Here is a 19314-nt window from a genome sequence, read left to right on the forward strand (position 1 = left end):
GAAAAACCTGCATGATTTGCAGCAACTATTAATCAGACTATAATGCGTGGCAACCCAGTTAGCTGCCTCACATCTAGGCATTATGGCTGCCTCATATTCACTCAGGTTCAGAATACTGCCACTCTTTCCAAATCCATGTGCTATTCTTGCACTGATTTTCAATGGCAGTGTAGATCTGGCCTCATTCTAGAGTACAGTCACTAGATACTTAATGAAGTCAAGAAAGCATTGTTCAGTCTAGTTTTATTATTCTTTAGCTTAATTGCAGTAAGTAAACATATTACAATTAGGGATGTTAAATTTAGATTAACTGGCTAATTGAATAGTCGATGCAATTTGCATCGACTGTTTGATTAGTCGATAAGGATGCCTCCATATTCGAAGTGTAGCAATAGTGGGGCTATTGCTACACTTCAAAGGCAAAAGTGCTGTGGGGAGCATGGGGCCAGCAGGGGACTCCTAGAGGCTTTATGCAGGCAACTGGAATAAATCTGGAAGCAATGGAGAAATGGTCACCAAGTGATTAGTGCTATACATCTTGACAGGTGGTAGCATTTGTCTCCTTACCTTTGTTGTCAGATTCTGCTCACCTGGTGGTGTGGAAGGAATGCATGGCCATTGTTTTGTTCCTTTCAGGGTGATGTGGCTACACAAAGCAACGCTACAAACCTTGTGCTGCAGAACCAGAAACAGAATCCAGCTCTTCCAAATTGCAGACTAGTTGCCTTAACCACAAGACCATCCACTTGGCAGGACTATCAATCTGGCACTTTTCCCAAACACTAAAAATCCCCATAAATGTACATTAAAATATATCCTCTATATTTTGTCACAGTACATTTTTTGTGATTAAATGGTTTTTTTGTAGCTGAGCAGTATTTAGCTTAATTTTATATAGCTGCTGCAAACTGCAGAAGGTGTGCTTGATGGGGCTAAGCATAACTTATCACACTCATGGCACATTTCAGCTACGTAGTGCAAACATGCCAAAATGTTGAATGTTCAACGTAGAAATCTAAAGCAGTGTGAAGGATTAAAATCCTTTGGTGCCCTTTCATAATTGATGTGATAAAATACTTGATAGGATTAATGAGACAGTCCATAAACTGTATCTTTGATCTTGCTCTTTTCTAAAGCATGATTTCGTGAATGAATGGAATAGGGCAGACAAAGCATATGGCTAGACTGTTTTTTTTAATTAGAAAATATTCAACATGATGTATTTTGCTAGGGGAAAAAAAGAAAAAAAAGATACCTTCCACATGCTTCAAGGAAAATTAATGCCACGTGAAGATAACAGCTCAAAGGAAACCTGAAACCTTGCCGAAAAAAAGAAACCACCTGCACCCCAAAACCAGAAGACAGAATAGCTTCTCCCTCAAAAGTGAGCGTGCGAGGGGGACTCTCTAAACTTTACATGCTTGAGACTGTTCTTCTCTGTGTGGAGACTACAATACTACAGATGATTAGAGTGAAAATTAATCAGTCCTTTCCTTCCGTATAGGGGCTCTCCAGCTTTTTCATTCTGAGGACTCTTTTGTAAGAGAGAGTCTCATGGGGACCTGGTCTCCCAATACTCCAATCAGTCCACAGCTGGATTTTCAAACTATATCACTCTGTACCCTGCCTAGTGGAAAGACAGGGCCATACCCAAGGGATCTTGCTTACCTCTCCCAAAGTACTAGAAACCCCTCCCCCCCCCATTGCAAGTTCTCACCCCTTCCACGGTCACTGTAAGGTGTAGGGGGAGAATAAGGTCAGCAACAATATTCTGCATCAGATCATGTAGCAATTTGCTATGCAATGTAAGGTGGGATGCCATGAGAGCATATCTCTGGCTCTGTCCATTCCCCTTGTCTTCACCACACATTCTTTACCTGGGGGTACATCTTCACTTGAGCCCTGGTTCGAACTAGGGATGCAAATGTAGCTGACCGAAATTGCTAATGAAGCGGGAATTTAAATATCCTGCATTTCATTAGCATAATCTCGCCCGCGCGCTATTCCACTCATCAGCTGATTCAAACCAAGAAGTGCGCTCTGGGATACATTGGTTCGAACTAACGTTACTCCTCAAAAAAAATGAGCGATATTTAAATCCCCGCTTCATTAGCAATTTCGGTCAGCTACATTTGCATCCCTAGATTGAACTAGGGAGCAAGTGTAGACGTAACCCATGAGTAACATGACCTGCATACCAGCCACCGAGTGGCTCCAAGCTTTCTTTCTCGGAACAGGATGTAGAAGGTGGAAGAGCAGTCTCAATGCATAAGTGCCTGTAGGAAGTCAGAAAGGAACCCCGCATTCTTTGTAGACCTGCACAACTGGCTAAGATGTCCTGCATGTGCATTGGTGGAACAAGAAGATGGATTCCTTCCTCTATTACATCATGTACTAGGCCACAGCCAGCAGCAAGATGTAATTGCGAACTGATCTACTCAAGCAATGTTCAAATAAAGTTACTAGTGCCGCAAGAGGTCCTCTGGGGACACTTTTTCAGCCCCCTCCCTATTCCCAGCATGTCATCCTCATTCATTCCTTCTGATTATCTCCTTTCCGGTTAATATATCTTCACATTCACTCTCCAGGAAATAGTCATTCTCCAATGAACCACAGTCAAAACTCTTCTGAGATTATACATGTGGCCTGGAACTCTCCATTTTTTCCTTTGACAAAATAAACCCAAGCATCATAAACCAGAAATTTGGAAAGAATATTCATTATTGAAGTTTATGCCCCCAGGTTCCAAAGCCAATGTGCATCTAATTCATCATATGAATCCCTCATGAATATTCTGAAACCCTCATCCTGAAAACTCTTAGGGTATGTCTACACTACCACCCTAGTTCGAACTAGGGTGGCAATGTAGGCAACCGGAGTTGCAAATGAAGCCCGGGATTTGAATTTCCCGGGCTTCATTCGTATAAAACCGGGCGCCGCCATTTTTAAATGTCCGCTAGTGCGGACTCCGTGCCGCGCGGCTACACGCGGCACGGACTAGGTAGTTCGGACTAGACTTCCTAGTCCGAACTACCGTTACTCCTCGTGAAAGGAGGAACTACCTAGTCCGAACTACCTAGTCCGTGCCGCGTGTAGCCGCGCAGCACGGAGTCCACACTAGCGGACATTTAAAAATGGCGGCACCTGGCTTTATGCAAATGAAGCCCAGGAAATTCAAATCCCGGGCTTCATTTGCAACTCCGGTTGCCTACATTACCACTCTAGTTCGAACTAGGGTGGTAGTGTAGACATACCCTTATTTACTAACCCTAACTTTACTTAAAATCTTAACTTTATTCTTGTAGTTCCATTGGTGTTAGCTGAATAAAGTTAGTCATAAACTGGATAGGTGTGTAAAAAAGGACAATGCAGAATATTTACCAGGGTTTGTATTTCTAGCAGTTTATATCACTCTGCATTTCTTATTGAAGATTTCTTGTCCCATTTTAGTAAATCGGAAGATGAAATCCACAGCATGGGATTTTTCTTTTGAATATTCCTTCATTTGGAGTTTATAGGCCTGTCAATCAGCAAAACTAACAAACCTCAAACCCTTATTAACAACAACATAACTCGTGTCAAAAGGTTTTTCCACAGGAATGGCTTCCTTACCTCTGCATGTGGACTCTGAACCAGACCAGACACCATTTGGCTGACAAAGCCGTATGCTGCTCCCAACTAGGTCGAATCCTGCTTTACATCGGATTCCACAGGCAGCGTTGAAGTAGTTGTTGCAGATGTTCTGGATAAAGTAGCCATTTTCAGGGGGCTGCAGCTCAGGGCAGTGCACAACTAATCATACAACAACAGGGTTAGCATTATTTGTGTTATTTCCAACTCGGTTTGTTTATGTCTTTAATGTGGCTTTAAAAAAAACCATTGATAGTATCTATGGTCTGGGAGGCATGAATATGAAACACTGTAATAAACCCCACAGACGCCTGCCCATCTCATTTACAGCAAAACAGTTCAAGAAGGGCTAAGATGTCAATGTGTCCTAATGTGCCTGTCATCTCTACTCATCTTCTCTGTTTGGAAAGACTTACGTTCACAGGCCTGTCCTGCAGCACGATACCCATCCTTGCAGACACAGTCCTCGATGGAGGTGCTTCCAGGGGGAGAGGTGTGGTTGTCGTCAGGACAAGAGATGCAAGTGCTAATTCCACCGGGTGAACCGTCAGGCTTATATGTTCCAGATGGGCAAGCTATCAAATAAAAGATAACTTTTAGAAGAAGAAAAGGGGAGACTCCATCTTTTCTGAAAATTCCCTGGACTAATTTTTTTTGTAAGGATTTTTTAACGCCCATTTCCTTTTTAGGGTATCTTGAGATGTGGAAATTACCACCTTTCATGTTTAATTGCTCTCCCTCCAGCTCGGTTTATGTGTCATTAATTCAAATTTACAACAGAACCTCTGTCTCTCCTGTATGTCTATAAAGTTATTAATGCACAGAGGAGCTGAAGCAAGGCCCACTGAACTCAGCAGAGGTCTTTCCATTTACTTCAGTGAGTTTTGGACCCATAATTTAGTTTCTATATAAGGTGCCTCAATCTGGTTTTACATTTGTGTAACTCCACTGATGTAATGGAGCTATTAATAATTTATACTTGCATAAATGAGATCAGACTAATGCCCAAGGTTTCCAAAACATGACAAAATTAGGATCAGGCTCAATAAATAAAAAATTCTTGGCATGCCAAATTCACAGAATCTGGCATCTGACTTTATTATCTAGGGGCTATGCTATATACATGGTGTGAATCATAGCACATGGAGCAATTCATGTAAACAATTACTCCCCAAAGCCTTTAAAGTAGTTTATATCCTACTCTACAATTTGAACTGTAGGCAAATATGCATGAGAAATATTTAAGAGATATTGTCAACAGAGAATAGACAGACAAATAATATGGACTAACTGAGGTAGAAATAGGAGAGGTAGGATAGTTCAATTCTTAGGGCATTAAATTTAGGAGATCAGGGTTTAATTCCTTAATCTGCCACAGACTACCTGAGTGACCTTGGACAAGTCATTCCCCAATCTGTAAAGTGGGGGTAACAGCACTGCTCTACCTCACAACGGTGTTCTGGGGATGAATACACTAAAGATTGTGAGGTACCCAAATACTATGGAAATGGGGCAAAAGGTTGCATTGGGTTGGCGTCTCTAGTATATTCCTGTCAGAAGCTGGGAATGAACAACAGAGAATGAATCACTTGATGATTGCCTGTTCTATTCATTCCTTCTGGGGCTCCTGGCACTAGCCACTGTTGAAAGACAGGACACAGAGCTAGATGAACTTTTGATCTGACCAGTATGGCCACTTTTATGTTATTTACATCAGTGCAATGTGGATGCAAAACATACCAGTCTGGTTTACAAGTGTTTTACAGCCTCTTTGCACTGATGTAAACAGTTGCAAATGATACAAAAAAATGGAGAATTCGGCTCTGTAGCTTCAAGAGAACTGTGCTCAACCTTATATGCTTTAAAATATGTCCTTTGTTTCCAGCACCAACTGTCATCTATCTTTTTCAAGTATTAGAGGTCTAATTTCTGAGAGTCTCAGATTGTGCCTATATCTTTCTTTTTTAACAGAAGTGGATCCATTCTGTACTTTGAGTGAATGTAAAGGTAAATACTTAGACATATGTCTTATTAAGACAAATAGTGCGTTCTCTCTCTCTCTCTCTCACACACACACACACACACACACACACACACACACACACACACACACACACACACACACACACAATCAGCACCTAGTCAGCGACATCTAAGGACGAATCCATTGAAAAATATCTAGAACATTTAGAGTTTTATTTTCTTGAACTTGGTTGCTGCTTAAATATATCCCACAGATCATATTTTTTATGTTTCTCTTTGAAAACGTGCAGCTTCAATTCAAACTAGATGATAAAATGACTAGTGGTGCAAAATATGCGTTTTGTAAAGCAGCTTGCTGGGTCTATGTTGTAGAATAGCTCATTATTCCAAATGGAAGCACCTCAATAAGGAAGGAATTAAAGATAAAAATATTTTAAAAGGTCAATTTGCATCTTGCTAAGGAAAGGCCAGGCAAATTTACTCACAACTAGAACAGGGATTCTTTTTAAAGTGACTTTTGAAAACAACACTTTCAAAAATGCCATTTACTTATATCATGTTTTTGCAGTCAGCTGCTTCTAGTTCCCCTGTGACTTCATTAAAAAAAAGAAAAGATTCTCTTTTATGAGAGCATAAAAATGAACAAGAGTGCACCATCTACTCTATATTCAGGATTTGTACTGACATTACATTGAAATAGTTTTAAGAAACATTACACTTTTTTTTCCCTGACTGCCAATATCTGCCCAGATTAAGCTTTTTAGAAAAATTGAATCTTTATCACTGAAAATGAACAATTTTGTAGTATAGTTATCCACCACTGCTGAAGACACTTCAATTAAATTGCCTTTGCTGCAGTATTCATGGCACTGTCAACCTGCTGTAATGGAAACTGCACTACCTTGTGCAACAACAACAGAAATACAATTCTCTTAATAGGCTTCCTGGCAGATAGACGTGAATAGCCCAATATCCTGATGATTTTAATACTTTGAAGTTTTCACTGACTCAAATTTTAGCAGAGAGAGAAGTTAACTATTGAAATAGATCAGTGAGAGATGATGTGGCTTTTTCTTAAGCGGGACTCTCTAAAACAAGATTGGAGGACTTTCTAAAGGCATGCCTTCACTTGCCGTGTCGGAGATCAACGTTCTGGCATTTGATTTAGTGGGTTTAGTATTGACCTGTAAATCGAACGCTGAGGGCAGTCCTGGCCAGCATGTGTACTCCTGGAAATCATGAGAAGTAGGGGAAGCTGAAGGGAGTGTTTGCTCTTGGTGGCATCCTGCAATGGGGACAGTGCCAAGCTTGGCTTAGAATCATAGAATCCCACTGGAAGGGACCTCAAGAGGTCATTGAGTCCAGTCCCCTGCCCTCATGGCAGGACTAAGCATCATCTAGACCGGGGCAATAATTTTTGATGAGGGGCCACTCCCAAGATGTGGGAAAGTGGTCGAGGGCCACACACTTCCATGGTATTAATAGAGGAGGTGCGGAGTGTGGGATGGAGGTTGAGCGCAGAAGGGAGCATGGGGTAAAGGACTGGGGTGCAGGAGGGAGAATGGAGTCTTTGAGGGGGTTTGGGTGAAGGAGGTAGTTGTGACCTAGGGCAGGGAACTGAGGTGCAGGGTTTTGGGATGTGACCTAGGGTAGGAAGAGATTGTTATCTTAGTCAGGAGATTGGGGTGCCAGATCTGGGAAGGAGTATGTGTGCATGTGGAGTAATGGGGCAGGAGTGTACGGCAGAAGGCTGAGGAAGGGAAGGGCTGAGGTGCCAGAGGCAGGTTCTCATCAGGAGACTTACCAGTTTGCCAGCCTGCAGAGCCAAAGGACTGCAGAGCTTAAAATGCTTCTGCCTGCTCGGCCATGTCTTTGAGTGAGTGAGCAGGAGGATTGAGCTTTGTGGCTGCCTGTTATTCAAACAGGCAGCTCCCACTTGCCAGGGTCTGTTCAGAAACAGGCCAATGGGACTGTGCTGAGAGTGGGAGCAGAGTCTGAAACTTTCCCCCTCCCCTCCGGACTCAAAGCGAAAGCGTTCCACAGCCGTGTTTCTGAGAGGCGTGTGGGGCTGCAGACCAAACAGGAGAGCCTGCCTGGGGCTCCCCACTGTCTCTGCAGGCCGGATCCAATGGCCTGATCTAGACCATCCCTGACAGGTGTTTGTCTAACCTGCTCTTAAATATCTCCAGAGGTGGAAATTCCACAACACCCCTAGGAAGTACTCCTTCCTAGACAGTCACTTCCCATTCTGTATGTATGAAACTGATTGTTCCTTCCTAAGTGGAGTACTTTGCATTTGCCCTTATTAAACTTCATCCTAATTACCTCAGACCATTTCTCTAGTTTGTCCAGATCATTTTGAATTTTGACCCTGTCCTCCAAAACACTTGCAACCCCTCCCAGCTTGGTATTATCTGCAAACTTAATAATTGTACTCTGTCATCATCTAATTCACTGATGAAGATATGGAACAGAACCAGTCCCAAAACAGACCCCTACAGAACCCCACTTGTTATGCCCTTCCAGCAGGACTGTGAACCATTAATAACTACACCCACCTCATAGTAGCCCTATCTAGGTTGTATTTCCCTAGTTTATTGATAAGAAGGTCGTGCAAGATCATGTCAATGCCTTAAAGTCTAGGTATAACACGTCCACCACTTCTCCCTTATCTGCAAAACTTGTTATTCTATCCAAGAAAGCTAAGAGATTGGTTTGATATGACCAAATTTGTTCTTTACAAATCCATGCTGGCTGTAACCTACCACCTTATTTTTTTCCAGATGTTTGCACATAAATTCTTTTAATTACTTGCTCCGTTATCTTTCCTGGCACAGAAGTTAAATGGACTGGTCTGTAGGTTCCTGGGTTGTTCTTATTTCCCATTTTATAGATGGGCACTATATTTGCCCTTTTCCAGTCTTCTGAAATCTCTCCCGACTTCCATGATTTTTCAAAGATGGTAGCTAGAGGCTCAGATACCTCCTCTATCAGCTCCTCGAGCATTCTAAGATGCATTTCATCAGGCCTTGGTGACTTGCAGCCATCTAACTTTTCTAAGTAATTTTTAACTTGTTCTTCTATTTTAACTTCTAAACCTACGCTATATCCACTGGCATTCACTATGTTAGGCATCCCGTCACCATCTATCATCTTGACAAAAACGGAAACAAAGAAGTCATTAAGCACCTCTGCCATTTCCAAGTTTCCTGTTATTGTTTCTCCCTCTTCACTGAGCAATGGGCCTATCCTGTCCTTGGTCTTCCTCCTAATATACTTGTAGAACATCTTTTTGTTACCCTTTATGCCCCTAGCTAGATTTAGCTCATTTTGTGCCAACTCCAGCATATTTTATGTAGCTGGAGTTGCGTACCTTAAGCTGGCCTTCCAGGTCTGGTGTAGACCTCGTCCAAGGGATGTGCTTTAGCCTGCTTCCTCCAGATTAGGAATATAAAATCCCAGTTAATCAGTTCACCGGTCAAACTGATGTTAACCTAATGTTTAACTGGTTAACTGACTAGCAGGATCTCACCACTCCAGCCCCATAGCTTGTGGGGCTCCCACTCCCAGCCATGTGCTGGAGCTGCTGATGGCTCCAAGCTCCCAGCCTCTGCAGTGGGGCTAGAGCAGCTCTGTGGATGGGGGTGGGGAGGGTGCTCCCTGGGGAACCATTTAACCAATAAGGGTGATGACTACCAGGTAACTGGTTAACTGGTTTCCTGTTCACATCCCCACTCCACATCCTGGACTGGACTCCATGCAGGATTCATTGGATGAGAGTCTGTAGCCTGTGTGCTACAGGAAGTCAGACTCGATGCTCATAATGGCCCTTTCTGGCCTTGGAGCAATAAACAGCATTCCAATCTGCAAAAGGATCCTCCTCTTACAACCTCCAGGCAACCCCCTTTTATGCTCTGGGTGGGGGAGGGGTGCATTGGTCCCTAAGGCCTGAGCAGTTCAGGGGATAGTTTGTTAGCTGGCTTTCCCATCCCATTTGGTTGAATGACTGGCCATTATAACTATATGGACACTGACCTTCAAAGTAATATCCCCTCAAACACTCCCCCTGAGCCCCTTACTCATTCTGTCCATTCCCATTAAGTTGGAGATAAGCTTTGAGAGCATCAGACCATTAGGAAATCTATTGTTCTTCAGATGTCAGTTTTCTGTCAGGATAATTACTGCTACTATTGCTTCACCGTGAGGTTCAAATTGTGTTTTGTGGACTGGTAATATCAGTTCAGCCATTCATGAAACTTTATGTGCATCATCATGCAAACTAATACACAACCAGCAGCTCCTGCTCAGGTGAGTCACAGAGATGTAAAGAAGAAAAAAAAAAAGCTTGCTAGCCAATTATTTTGCAGTGCCTGAACCAAGCTATGTGGAAAAGCTTTTCTAATGTCTGTTCAGGGATGCTAAAGCTACCAGTCTTAGGTTTTCAGGACCCGTAAAAACAGCATCTTAACAAAAATTGTTCACTTGCAAAAAATTCTGACTTTTCTTTTTAAAGGAAATGTGAATGTTCAACCATCTTATGTGAAGAGCTAGTACTTATATCTTAGAAAGAACCATTTCCTCACAAGCTTCAGAGGGGTAGCTGAATTAATCTGTAACAGGGAAAAACTTAAAAAACAACAAATAGTCTAGTAGCACTTTAAAGTCAAAACATATAGATGGTATCATGAGCTTTTGTGGGCACTGATGAAGTGGGTTGTGCCCACGAAAGCTCATGGTACCATCTACATGTTTTGTTAGTCTTTAATGTGCTATTAGACTATTTGTTGTTTTTAAGCATTTCCTCAAAGATAGCTGAGTCAAAGCCATAAGCAAATAGTTTGGTTTGTTTGTTAAGAAATGGCCAGGCAAATGACAATCCTATTTTTAACAGCAGTTTCAAAATAGAAATGTACTCATCATGGATTTTTGACAGCACAGTTTTAAGTGACTACCAGCATTATTAAGGAAAATGCAGAACAATGTAGCACTTTAAAGACTAACAAGATGGTTTATTAGATGATGAGCTTTCGTGGGCCAGACCCACTTCCTCAGATCAAATAGTGGAAGAAAGTAGTCACAACCATATATACCAAAGGATACAATTAAAAAAAATGAACAAATATGAAAAGGACAAATCACATTTCAGAACAGGAGGGGGATGCGGGGGGGGGGGGGGGAGGAAGGAAGGTAAGTGTCTGTGAATTGATGATATTAGAGGTAGGGAGAGTGGGATGTTTGTGAGTTAATGGTATTAGAGGTGATAATTGGGGAAAGTATTTTGTTCCAGCAGACAAGAAATCTACTATACACACTTCTATTCCCTACAACAAAGAAAAGACAATAAATTTTCTAACCTGCTCCATACCACTGGCTACAACAGCAACTGCCTCAACCCACCGGATAATATTGTTAACCTCTCCAGCTACAAACTCAATCCAGCAGAAAAGTCTGTCTTGTCCCGGGGTCTCTCTTTCTGCCCCACGTCCCCCACAAACTGGATACAATTTTGTGGTGACCTTGAGGCTTTTTTTCGCCGCCTCCGTCTCCGAGAATATTTCCAAACCACCACTGAACATCAATCTGACCTACCAGATCCCTCCTATCAACACCAAAGGAAAAATAATTCTATATGGACTCCCCCTGACGGTCGGAATTACAATCTGGATTTCTATATACACAGCTTCCGCAACAACGCACAGACTGACATTATTCGCAAACGACAACAAGCGACACACAATCTTAGCCGCGCTGAACACCATGCCATCCAGAGTCTCAAAAACAACCTAGACATTGTAATCAAACCAGCTGACAAAGGGGGTGCTGTGGTCATTATGAATAAGGCCGACTATAACCAGGAGGCAACCAGACAACTCTCGAACACCACATTTTACAAACCTCTCCCCTCTGATCCCACCTTGGAATACCAAAAGAAACTACACTGTCTCCTTAAAAGCCTCCCCACAGCTACTCGGGAACAAATCCACACAGAATCACCTTCTGACCCCCGACCAGGATTGTTCTATCTACTTCCCAAGATCCATAAACCTGGGCACCCCGGACGTCCCATCATCTCTGGTATTGGCACGCTCACTACTGGTCTATCCAGCTATGTAGACACTCTTCTCAAACCCTTCGTAACCAATACCCCCAGCTATCTCCGAGACACTACTGACTTCCTAAGGAAACTACAAAACATCGATAACCTCCCCAATAACACCATCCTTGCCACCATGGATGTAGAAGCTCTATATACCAACATCCCACATGAAGACGGATTACAAGCAATTAGAAACACTATCCCAGAGGACACTACTGCCAACCTGATAGCAGACCTATGTAACTTTGTTCTCACCCACAATTATTTACAGTTTGAGAACAACTTATACCTCCAGATCAGCGGCACAGCCATGGGTACACGCATGGCCCCACAGTATGCTAACATCTTTATGGCTGACCTAGAACAACGTTTCCTCAACTCCTGTCCCCTTTCACCCCTCCTCTACCTACTGTACATCGATGACATCTTTATGATCTGGACGCATGGCCAAGAAACACTGGAGATATTCCACAGAGATTTCAACAACCTACACCCCACCATCAACCTCAGCCTGGACCATTCTACACGAGAGATCCATTTCCTGGACACCACCGTACAAATCAACAATGGAAAATTAGACACCACTCTCTACAGAAAACCCACCGACTCATACAGTTACCTACATGCTTCCAGCTCCCATCCAGAACACACCACACGATCCATCGTCTATAGCCAAGCCCTTCGATACAACCGCATCTGCTCTAATCCCACTGACAGAGACCAGAAGCTTCAGGATCTCTACCAAGCATTTATAAACCTCAACTACCCACCTGGAGAAATAAAAAAGCAAATTGAAAGAGCCAGACGAATACCTAGAAACCATCTACTTCAAGACAGACCCAAGAAAACCAACAATAGAACACCACTTGTCATCACCTACAACCCCCAACTTAAACCTGTCCAACACATTATCAATAAACTACAGCCTATATTGGAACAGGATACCATACTCAAAGAGGCTCTGGGAGACAGACCCATAGTCTCCTATAGACAACCACCTAACCTCAAGATGATTCTTACCAACCACCACAGGACATACCACACTAATACCAACCCTGGTACCTTCCCTTGCAACAAACCCCGTTGCCAGCTTTGTCCACATATTCATTCTGTTGATACCATTATTGGACCTAACCAAGTGAGTTATAAGATCAAGAACACATATTCCTGGGCATCCAGAAATATAATCTATGCTATCATGTGCCGAAAGTGTCCGTCTGCTATGTACATTGGACAAACATCTCAGACACTTCGCCAAAGGATTAATGCCCACAAAACAGATATCAGACAAGATCACAAAGAGAAAACAGTTTCTTGCCATTTTAACCAGAAAGGACACTGTCTCAACGACTTAACCACCTGCATTCTGCTACAAAGACCTTTTACATCTGCACTTGAAAGGGAATCCTCTGAACTGTCATTCATGTTAAAATTCGACACTTTCCAAAAAGGACTCAACAAACATTTGAACTCTCTCACCCATTACCAAGATAGTTTCCCCAATTATCACCTCTAATACCATTAACTCACAAACATCCCACTCTCCCTACCTCTAATATCATCAATTCACAGACACTTACCTTCCTTCCTCCCCCCCCCCCCGCATCCCCCTCCTGTTCTGCAATGTGATTTGTCCTTTTCATATTTGTTCATTTTTTTAAATTGTATCCTTTGGTATATATGGTTGTGACTACTTTCTTCCACTATTTGATCTGAGGAAGTGGGTCTGGCCCACGAAAGCTCATCATCTAATAAACCATCTTGTTAGTCTTTAAAGTGCTACATTGTCCTGCATTTTGCTTCAGCTACCCCAGACTAACACGGCTACATCTCTATCACTATTCTAGCATTATTAAGGGAGTTTCTCCCCATTGGGAAAGCTATCACCACCAAGTGTTCTATGTCTTCTTTATAACTGAAACATTTGCTACTGCGACAGGACCTATCCCACTCATATCTTGTTCCAGAGGCAGAATTATCACTTAGCAATGTGAGGGCACAAGCCTCAATCTTTATCTGTTTCACCTGTGAAACCGCACACCGAGCACAAACTTCTCTTGGTCTTACATGGCTATCAGTCTCTAGCTGAAATAACTTCACCAGTGTCATTTACACATCCTATACCACCGGCCTGAGCCCAGCTGCAATAGACTACACAAGGCTTTTTAGGCAACCGAGAACAGCCAGTCTGGTGTGGAGTTATGATCGGCCAAGGGTGCTGGCTCCATCACCCACTTATAAATATTCAAACAAGTGCCTTCCTGCTTTTTCCCATGTTGCCCCTCATGCTTGGAAGAAGCTCTGTGTAAACATCCACAAAGCTTGAAGTCACTGTGTAGTGCTTCAAAACCCTCCTTAGAGCTCTCCTTTGCCACAAGGCCTACACAAGACTGGACAACAGGTAAGACTGCTGGGCTACGTCTAGACTGGCCCCTTCTCCGGAAGAGGCATGCAAAGCAGGGCAAGTCAGAATAGGGAAATCCGCGGTGGATTTAAATATCCCCCGTGGGATTTAAATAAACATGGCCGCCGCTTTTTTTACTTGCAAGTAGGAATAAGAGATCCTCCGGAAAAGGGCTTTATTCCGGAGGATCACGCCAGTCTAGACGCTCTTTTCCGGCTTTTCCCCAAGCCGGAAAGAAAGCGGCGGCCATGTTTATTTAAATCCCACGGGGGATATTTAAATCCCCCGCGGATTTCCCTATTCTGACTTGCCCTGCTTTGCATGCCTCTTCCGGAGAAGGGGCCAGTCTAGACGTAGCCCCCGTGTGCTGAGGCCATAGCCCACCATGCTGACCAATATCGTCTCACTGTTCCCTTGTACATCTCCATCTGTCTGTATCCACAGGCTGGATTGTAAAGTGTCTGAGGCAGGGACTATCTTTTTGTTCTGTGTTTGCACAGCACCTAGCATAATAGGGTCAAGGTCCTAAGCCAAAACTGGGGCTCTGAGGTGCAACAATAATATAAATAATAAATATCATTTCAGTCACGTAGCCTTTCCTTCAGCTCTGTCTGCAACAAACTCTGTGATGGAGGCTGAGAAGGAAGTCTTAGAGCATAAACTTTGGCCTTACTGGTATTGGCAGTAATTCAATTAAAATCCAGGGCCTGAATCTCATTTACTACTCTGGCAATAAAAAGGAGCCTTCAAGTAAGTATAAGTGGGCTTTAGTATAAATGAGTATCAGCCCCTCATTATTTTTTATGCAATTTGGTGTAATTTTTAAGGCGAAGGCATCCTTTAAACTGTAAATGGCACCTCTAAACTGTAGATGTACTGCTGGACATGGACTCTCCTTATGCTATCACATTACTCAATTCAGTCACTGCCCATGTCAGAGAAAGGACTGGATAACTGAAAGGTCTCTGATGATTATAACTGCACAAGAGCTACAGAAAAAGAGAGAATTTCAGTCATGGGGAAGTAATCTGAATAACCTCTCTCTCTGACAAAAGAAGAAAAAAGATGTTTGCAGCAGAGAATTGAAGGGGACAAGTAAGAGATGATCTTTTTAGAAACCACACCTAAGAGTTCTGCTGTCATCAATTGTTTTTTTCTTTTAAAAACATATTACCTGATAACAGGACATGTATTTTCATTGTTACACAGTACAGTCATTCTGCACAGTGCATACCACTGTAAAAATATGTGCACTTTCTCTGGGTAGGTCATTATGGGCACGTCTACATAGCACCATAACTTGAAATAAGATATGTGTATCTTATTTCCATGGTATTTTGAAATAGCTTATTTTGTCATTTGGTGCTGTCTACACAGCACCAAATTTTGAGATAAAATGTTATTCCAAAATGTTCCTTATGCCTCATGAAATGAGGTTACAGGGACATCAGAAAAGCAAACCCGAAATAACGGGCTTGCTGTGAAGATGCGGGATAGCTATTTTGGGATACTTTGATATCCCCAAATAGCATTGCAGTGTAGACGTACCTAAGGCTTAATTGATAGCAATATTCCTTAAGCTATTAAGATTACCATATTAATTGCCATGGGTAAATCAAATCTTATTGGTCCTGACATCTTCAGGGGCCAACCAGCTGGGCTACTTCCCCCATCTCACTTTGATATGAAAACAGACAGTCAAATAGGTAGCTAATCTCACTTCCCCCTACTTTCTGCTCTATCATTCAGACTGAAAAACTTCAGCTCCTGTTGGTGGTGAGTTGTTCCTTCCTTCCACAGAAGATGAGCAGATGACAGGCACTGGGCCACCACTGGGATTTTTTTTGAAGAAACAACTATAGGGTTTGGATTTAATTCTTCCTAAGAAACCCAGGGAGTGTATACTAGGGAAATGAGTGAGCGTGTCCTCTCTTTCCTCTTCCCATGACTAGGAGGTAGGAAACACTTGTCTAACAAATGTCAGAAAAGCTCTGGTCATGTGCAGGCAAGCAGAGAGTACCAAACAGCGTTCTTCTAGCTCTGTAACAATTGAAGGATTCTGTTAATTCTGCGGTTATAACTAACAGCAACTAGCATAAATGAAGTGATGATCAATACCTGCCAATTTATATGTGTGTGTGCATGTATGTATTTAAACTCATCCTTAGGAATAACCTATTACAATAGCCGTAGCACCACTGCTCTTTAGATAGGCTACATCTACACTACAAGTTTTTTCAGCAGAAAATATGCTAATGAGGGACTCAGTAGCATAAATTGTGACACATTTGCATATTTTCTGCCATTTCTTTTTGCGCAAGGGGTTTTTGTGCAAATAACTCCCACAAAGAAAGTGCCATATGCCTCTTATGTTTGTGAATCCTCTACATCTTGCTTATGATATTCAAGGTCATAAATGAACTGCTTATTTTTACTCTGCATCCATGGGTTTTTTTCCCCTGGAAAAGCAAGCAAGAAAATTTGGCATATGATAGCTAGAAAATCATAACGCCACAACATCTAAGTAGGCAGAAGTATAGGGTAAAAGTCCACCTGAAGCTGAACTAGAAACACAGAAACCTAGTAAGAGCTGCAAAAAATCTAAGGGCAGACTTTAATAGAAACTATTCTGCTCTGGTGGCATGTGGTGATCTGCTATAATTACTAACTTAATATATTAAATCATCCATCTGGAACAATTTAGCACGGTGAAGTGAAAATATAAAACATTAATTTCACAGATTTCATTGAACATTTAAGGCTGCAGTATTGAGTCACTTTTTTAAATATTAAAAATAAAAAGTGACAAATGAAAGCCAGTTTGTAAAAAGTAACATTCCAACACATATCTACATGCACAGGATAGTATGGAAGCTCGTATGGAGAAAATATATATTTCTGTATGTTAGCATCAAAGTCTTTTATTTGAATATATGAATAAAATTGTGGATGAGTAATTTTTCTTTAAATTTTTAAATCCACTAAACGCCAGAGAAAGACAGGTCCTTAATTCCTTCTCAGAAACACCAGTGTAATTCAGCAATTTCAGTGAGTCAGTCTTGATTTACTCCAGTGTGAGAGAGAGAAGAATCAGACTTAGTGATTAAAATATTAATTTAATAGGTTTCACATAGTTTAAAATGCATAATTTGTTCAAACCAAATTACATTTCATAAATAATCCCTTTTGCTAACCGTACTTTCCACATTTAATGCTAATAACGGATCAGATTAAAGGTTTACTTATGAGTGGGTTTCACAGCAATCTGCTTTGCACAATCCTTTAGGAACTGAGGAACTTGCTAATATACCCCCATCTGTCCAAAATGAACCTGAGCCATTTAGATATTGAAATGGGAACGCTCTCCATACATGATGTGGCTCCAACCACCTTTGGTTCTGGACTCCACTGGGCTGAGCTGAGAATCAGTGGGTGATATAAAAACTTGCTTTTGCTCAAAGAACTGCATTAAAGGGATGAAATCATTTTGATCATTGCAATTCTAAATCTGCAACTTTAATTCATTCTGGGTTTCCTTTCTTACATCAGTTTTATGCTTGTGCAATTCTACTCCCTTCAGCTGAATTACTGATGATTTACATCTTAATTAGCGAGAACAGAATCAGGTCTACTGAGGGCAACCTTTCTGTTACAAATACAGGTGAATCTCTGAAATCCCAGACTCTTTGGTCTGGCAACATCTGTGATCTGGCAGACCATGGATATTGCTGGATCAGAGACCCCGACCGGGCAGGGTCTGGATGTAGCCCACGCTGGGCTAGCAGTGAGAAGTGCAGCCTCAGTTGGCCAACAGTAGCAGGGATGGTATGGCAGGAGAGCAGCCTCAGCTGGGACCAGGAACAGGGTGGACAGCCCAGAGGGAAGTCTTCACCTCCTCAGTGCAGCAAACTCCCTGGTTTGAGACCACTCTGATCCCAATGGTGCTAGACCAGGGAGGTCCAATCTGTAGTATCTTGAAACCAATGTGACTAAGAATTACTAGTATTACATTGTGATAGCAAATAACCATAAGAATTGCAAAATCCAGCCTTCTTTGAGTAGTTACTTTGCATTCTCATCCCAAAATTCTCCTAATGCCTTGGCAGTAGCAAATTAAAGGCAAAAATTTCAAGAACAATAAATCTCACAGTCATGCTGTCTGGAGTAGGTCACAAGCATGAATGTGAACTTCAAGGCAGACTGTCAAAAAGCAGGAGAGACAACCTGCATGGGTTGTATGTTCCATAGTTAGATTTCACCAACCCGATAACAAATGTGAACTCCTGAAGCACCATGACAATTTTTTTCCAGAAATGGAAAACAGAAATCTTGATTCCTGTTGTCACCGCTAGACAGCAAAATATTAAACAAAACATTTGTCACTCCAAAGGATTCTGTATGTCACTTTCTTGTTGTGAACAGTCTTAAATACAGGCTGAGATCAGCAAACATGTATTTTTAATTCCATTTGAATACTTTAGTTGCTCACAAAAATCAAAGGTGCATTCCAGCTGTTTTTTAAAAATACACAGTAGGAAGGGGAAAGGAAGCCTCTGAGACCATTAGGAATATCAGTATTTTGATACAGTACAGCATTTGGGCACTTGAGTTCAGTAATGCAAGCATGCAACTACCCATTTGGCTCACATTTAAACCAAAAGTGAATAAGGACTGGCACTGAAGAAAGATTCGCCTTATTTAAGGCCTAAACTAATAAATGGGCGCAAAATCCTGACCAGAGAAAATGACAGAACTCCTACTGACCTCAATGGAGCCAGAATGTCACCTTCATGCAGGTCTAATATCAAGGGTTTAAAATGAAGTACACCAAGTCAACCCCTGAGTTGGTGTATATTAAGACAACCTCATTGGCTTTGCTTCAGCAATGTCAATTTCGATTAGCTGAGGATTGGGAGTGTGCCCTTTCCCCTACTCATACAGTAGCCTGATTTCAATAGCTTCTCTTTGTTCCTAATTCCATGGTTACCCACACATTTTTATGGCATGGAAATTGTGCATAGCAAATTCTGGGCTTGCCAAGCAGTCACACCAGGAAATTACATTATTTTGGTGTGTAAAGTCATTGTTTTAGGTAACTTCGGCTGTTCTGCCACATAAAAAGCCTTTTAAAAAACAGGCATTTCTGTTCAAATCCCTGCTTACTGTTTGACCCTGACTCAGTAGCTGTGAACTAAAGCAA

General features: G+C 41.9%; 1 protein-coding gene across 3 annotated transcripts in view; it reads right to left on the bottom strand.

Annotated features, from left to right (window-relative positions):
* Nucleotides 1-19314, bottom strand: part of SVEP1 (sushi, von Willebrand factor type A, EGF and pentraxin domain containing 1) — a 179428-nt gene that overhangs the window by 111734 nt on the left and 48380 nt on the right. For all 3 annotated transcript variants that reach the window (XM_075931436.1, XM_075931435.1, XM_075931434.1), the window contains exons 4-5: nucleotides 4047-4205; nucleotides 3613-3792 (exon numbers count right to left, since the gene is read on the bottom strand). In XM_075931436.1, the coding sequence (XP_075787551.1) occupies nucleotides 3613-3792; nucleotides 4047-4205 (339 nt within the window). The remainder of the gene's footprint in view (nucleotides 1-3612; nucleotides 3793-4046; nucleotides 4206-19314) is intronic.

The sequence above is a fragment of the Pelodiscus sinensis genome, chromosome 6 (assembly GCF_049634645.1).
Source record: "Pelodiscus sinensis isolate JC-2024 chromosome 6, ASM4963464v1, whole genome shotgun sequence".
NCBI lineage: Eukaryota > Metazoa > Chordata > Testudines > Trionychidae > Pelodiscus > Pelodiscus sinensis.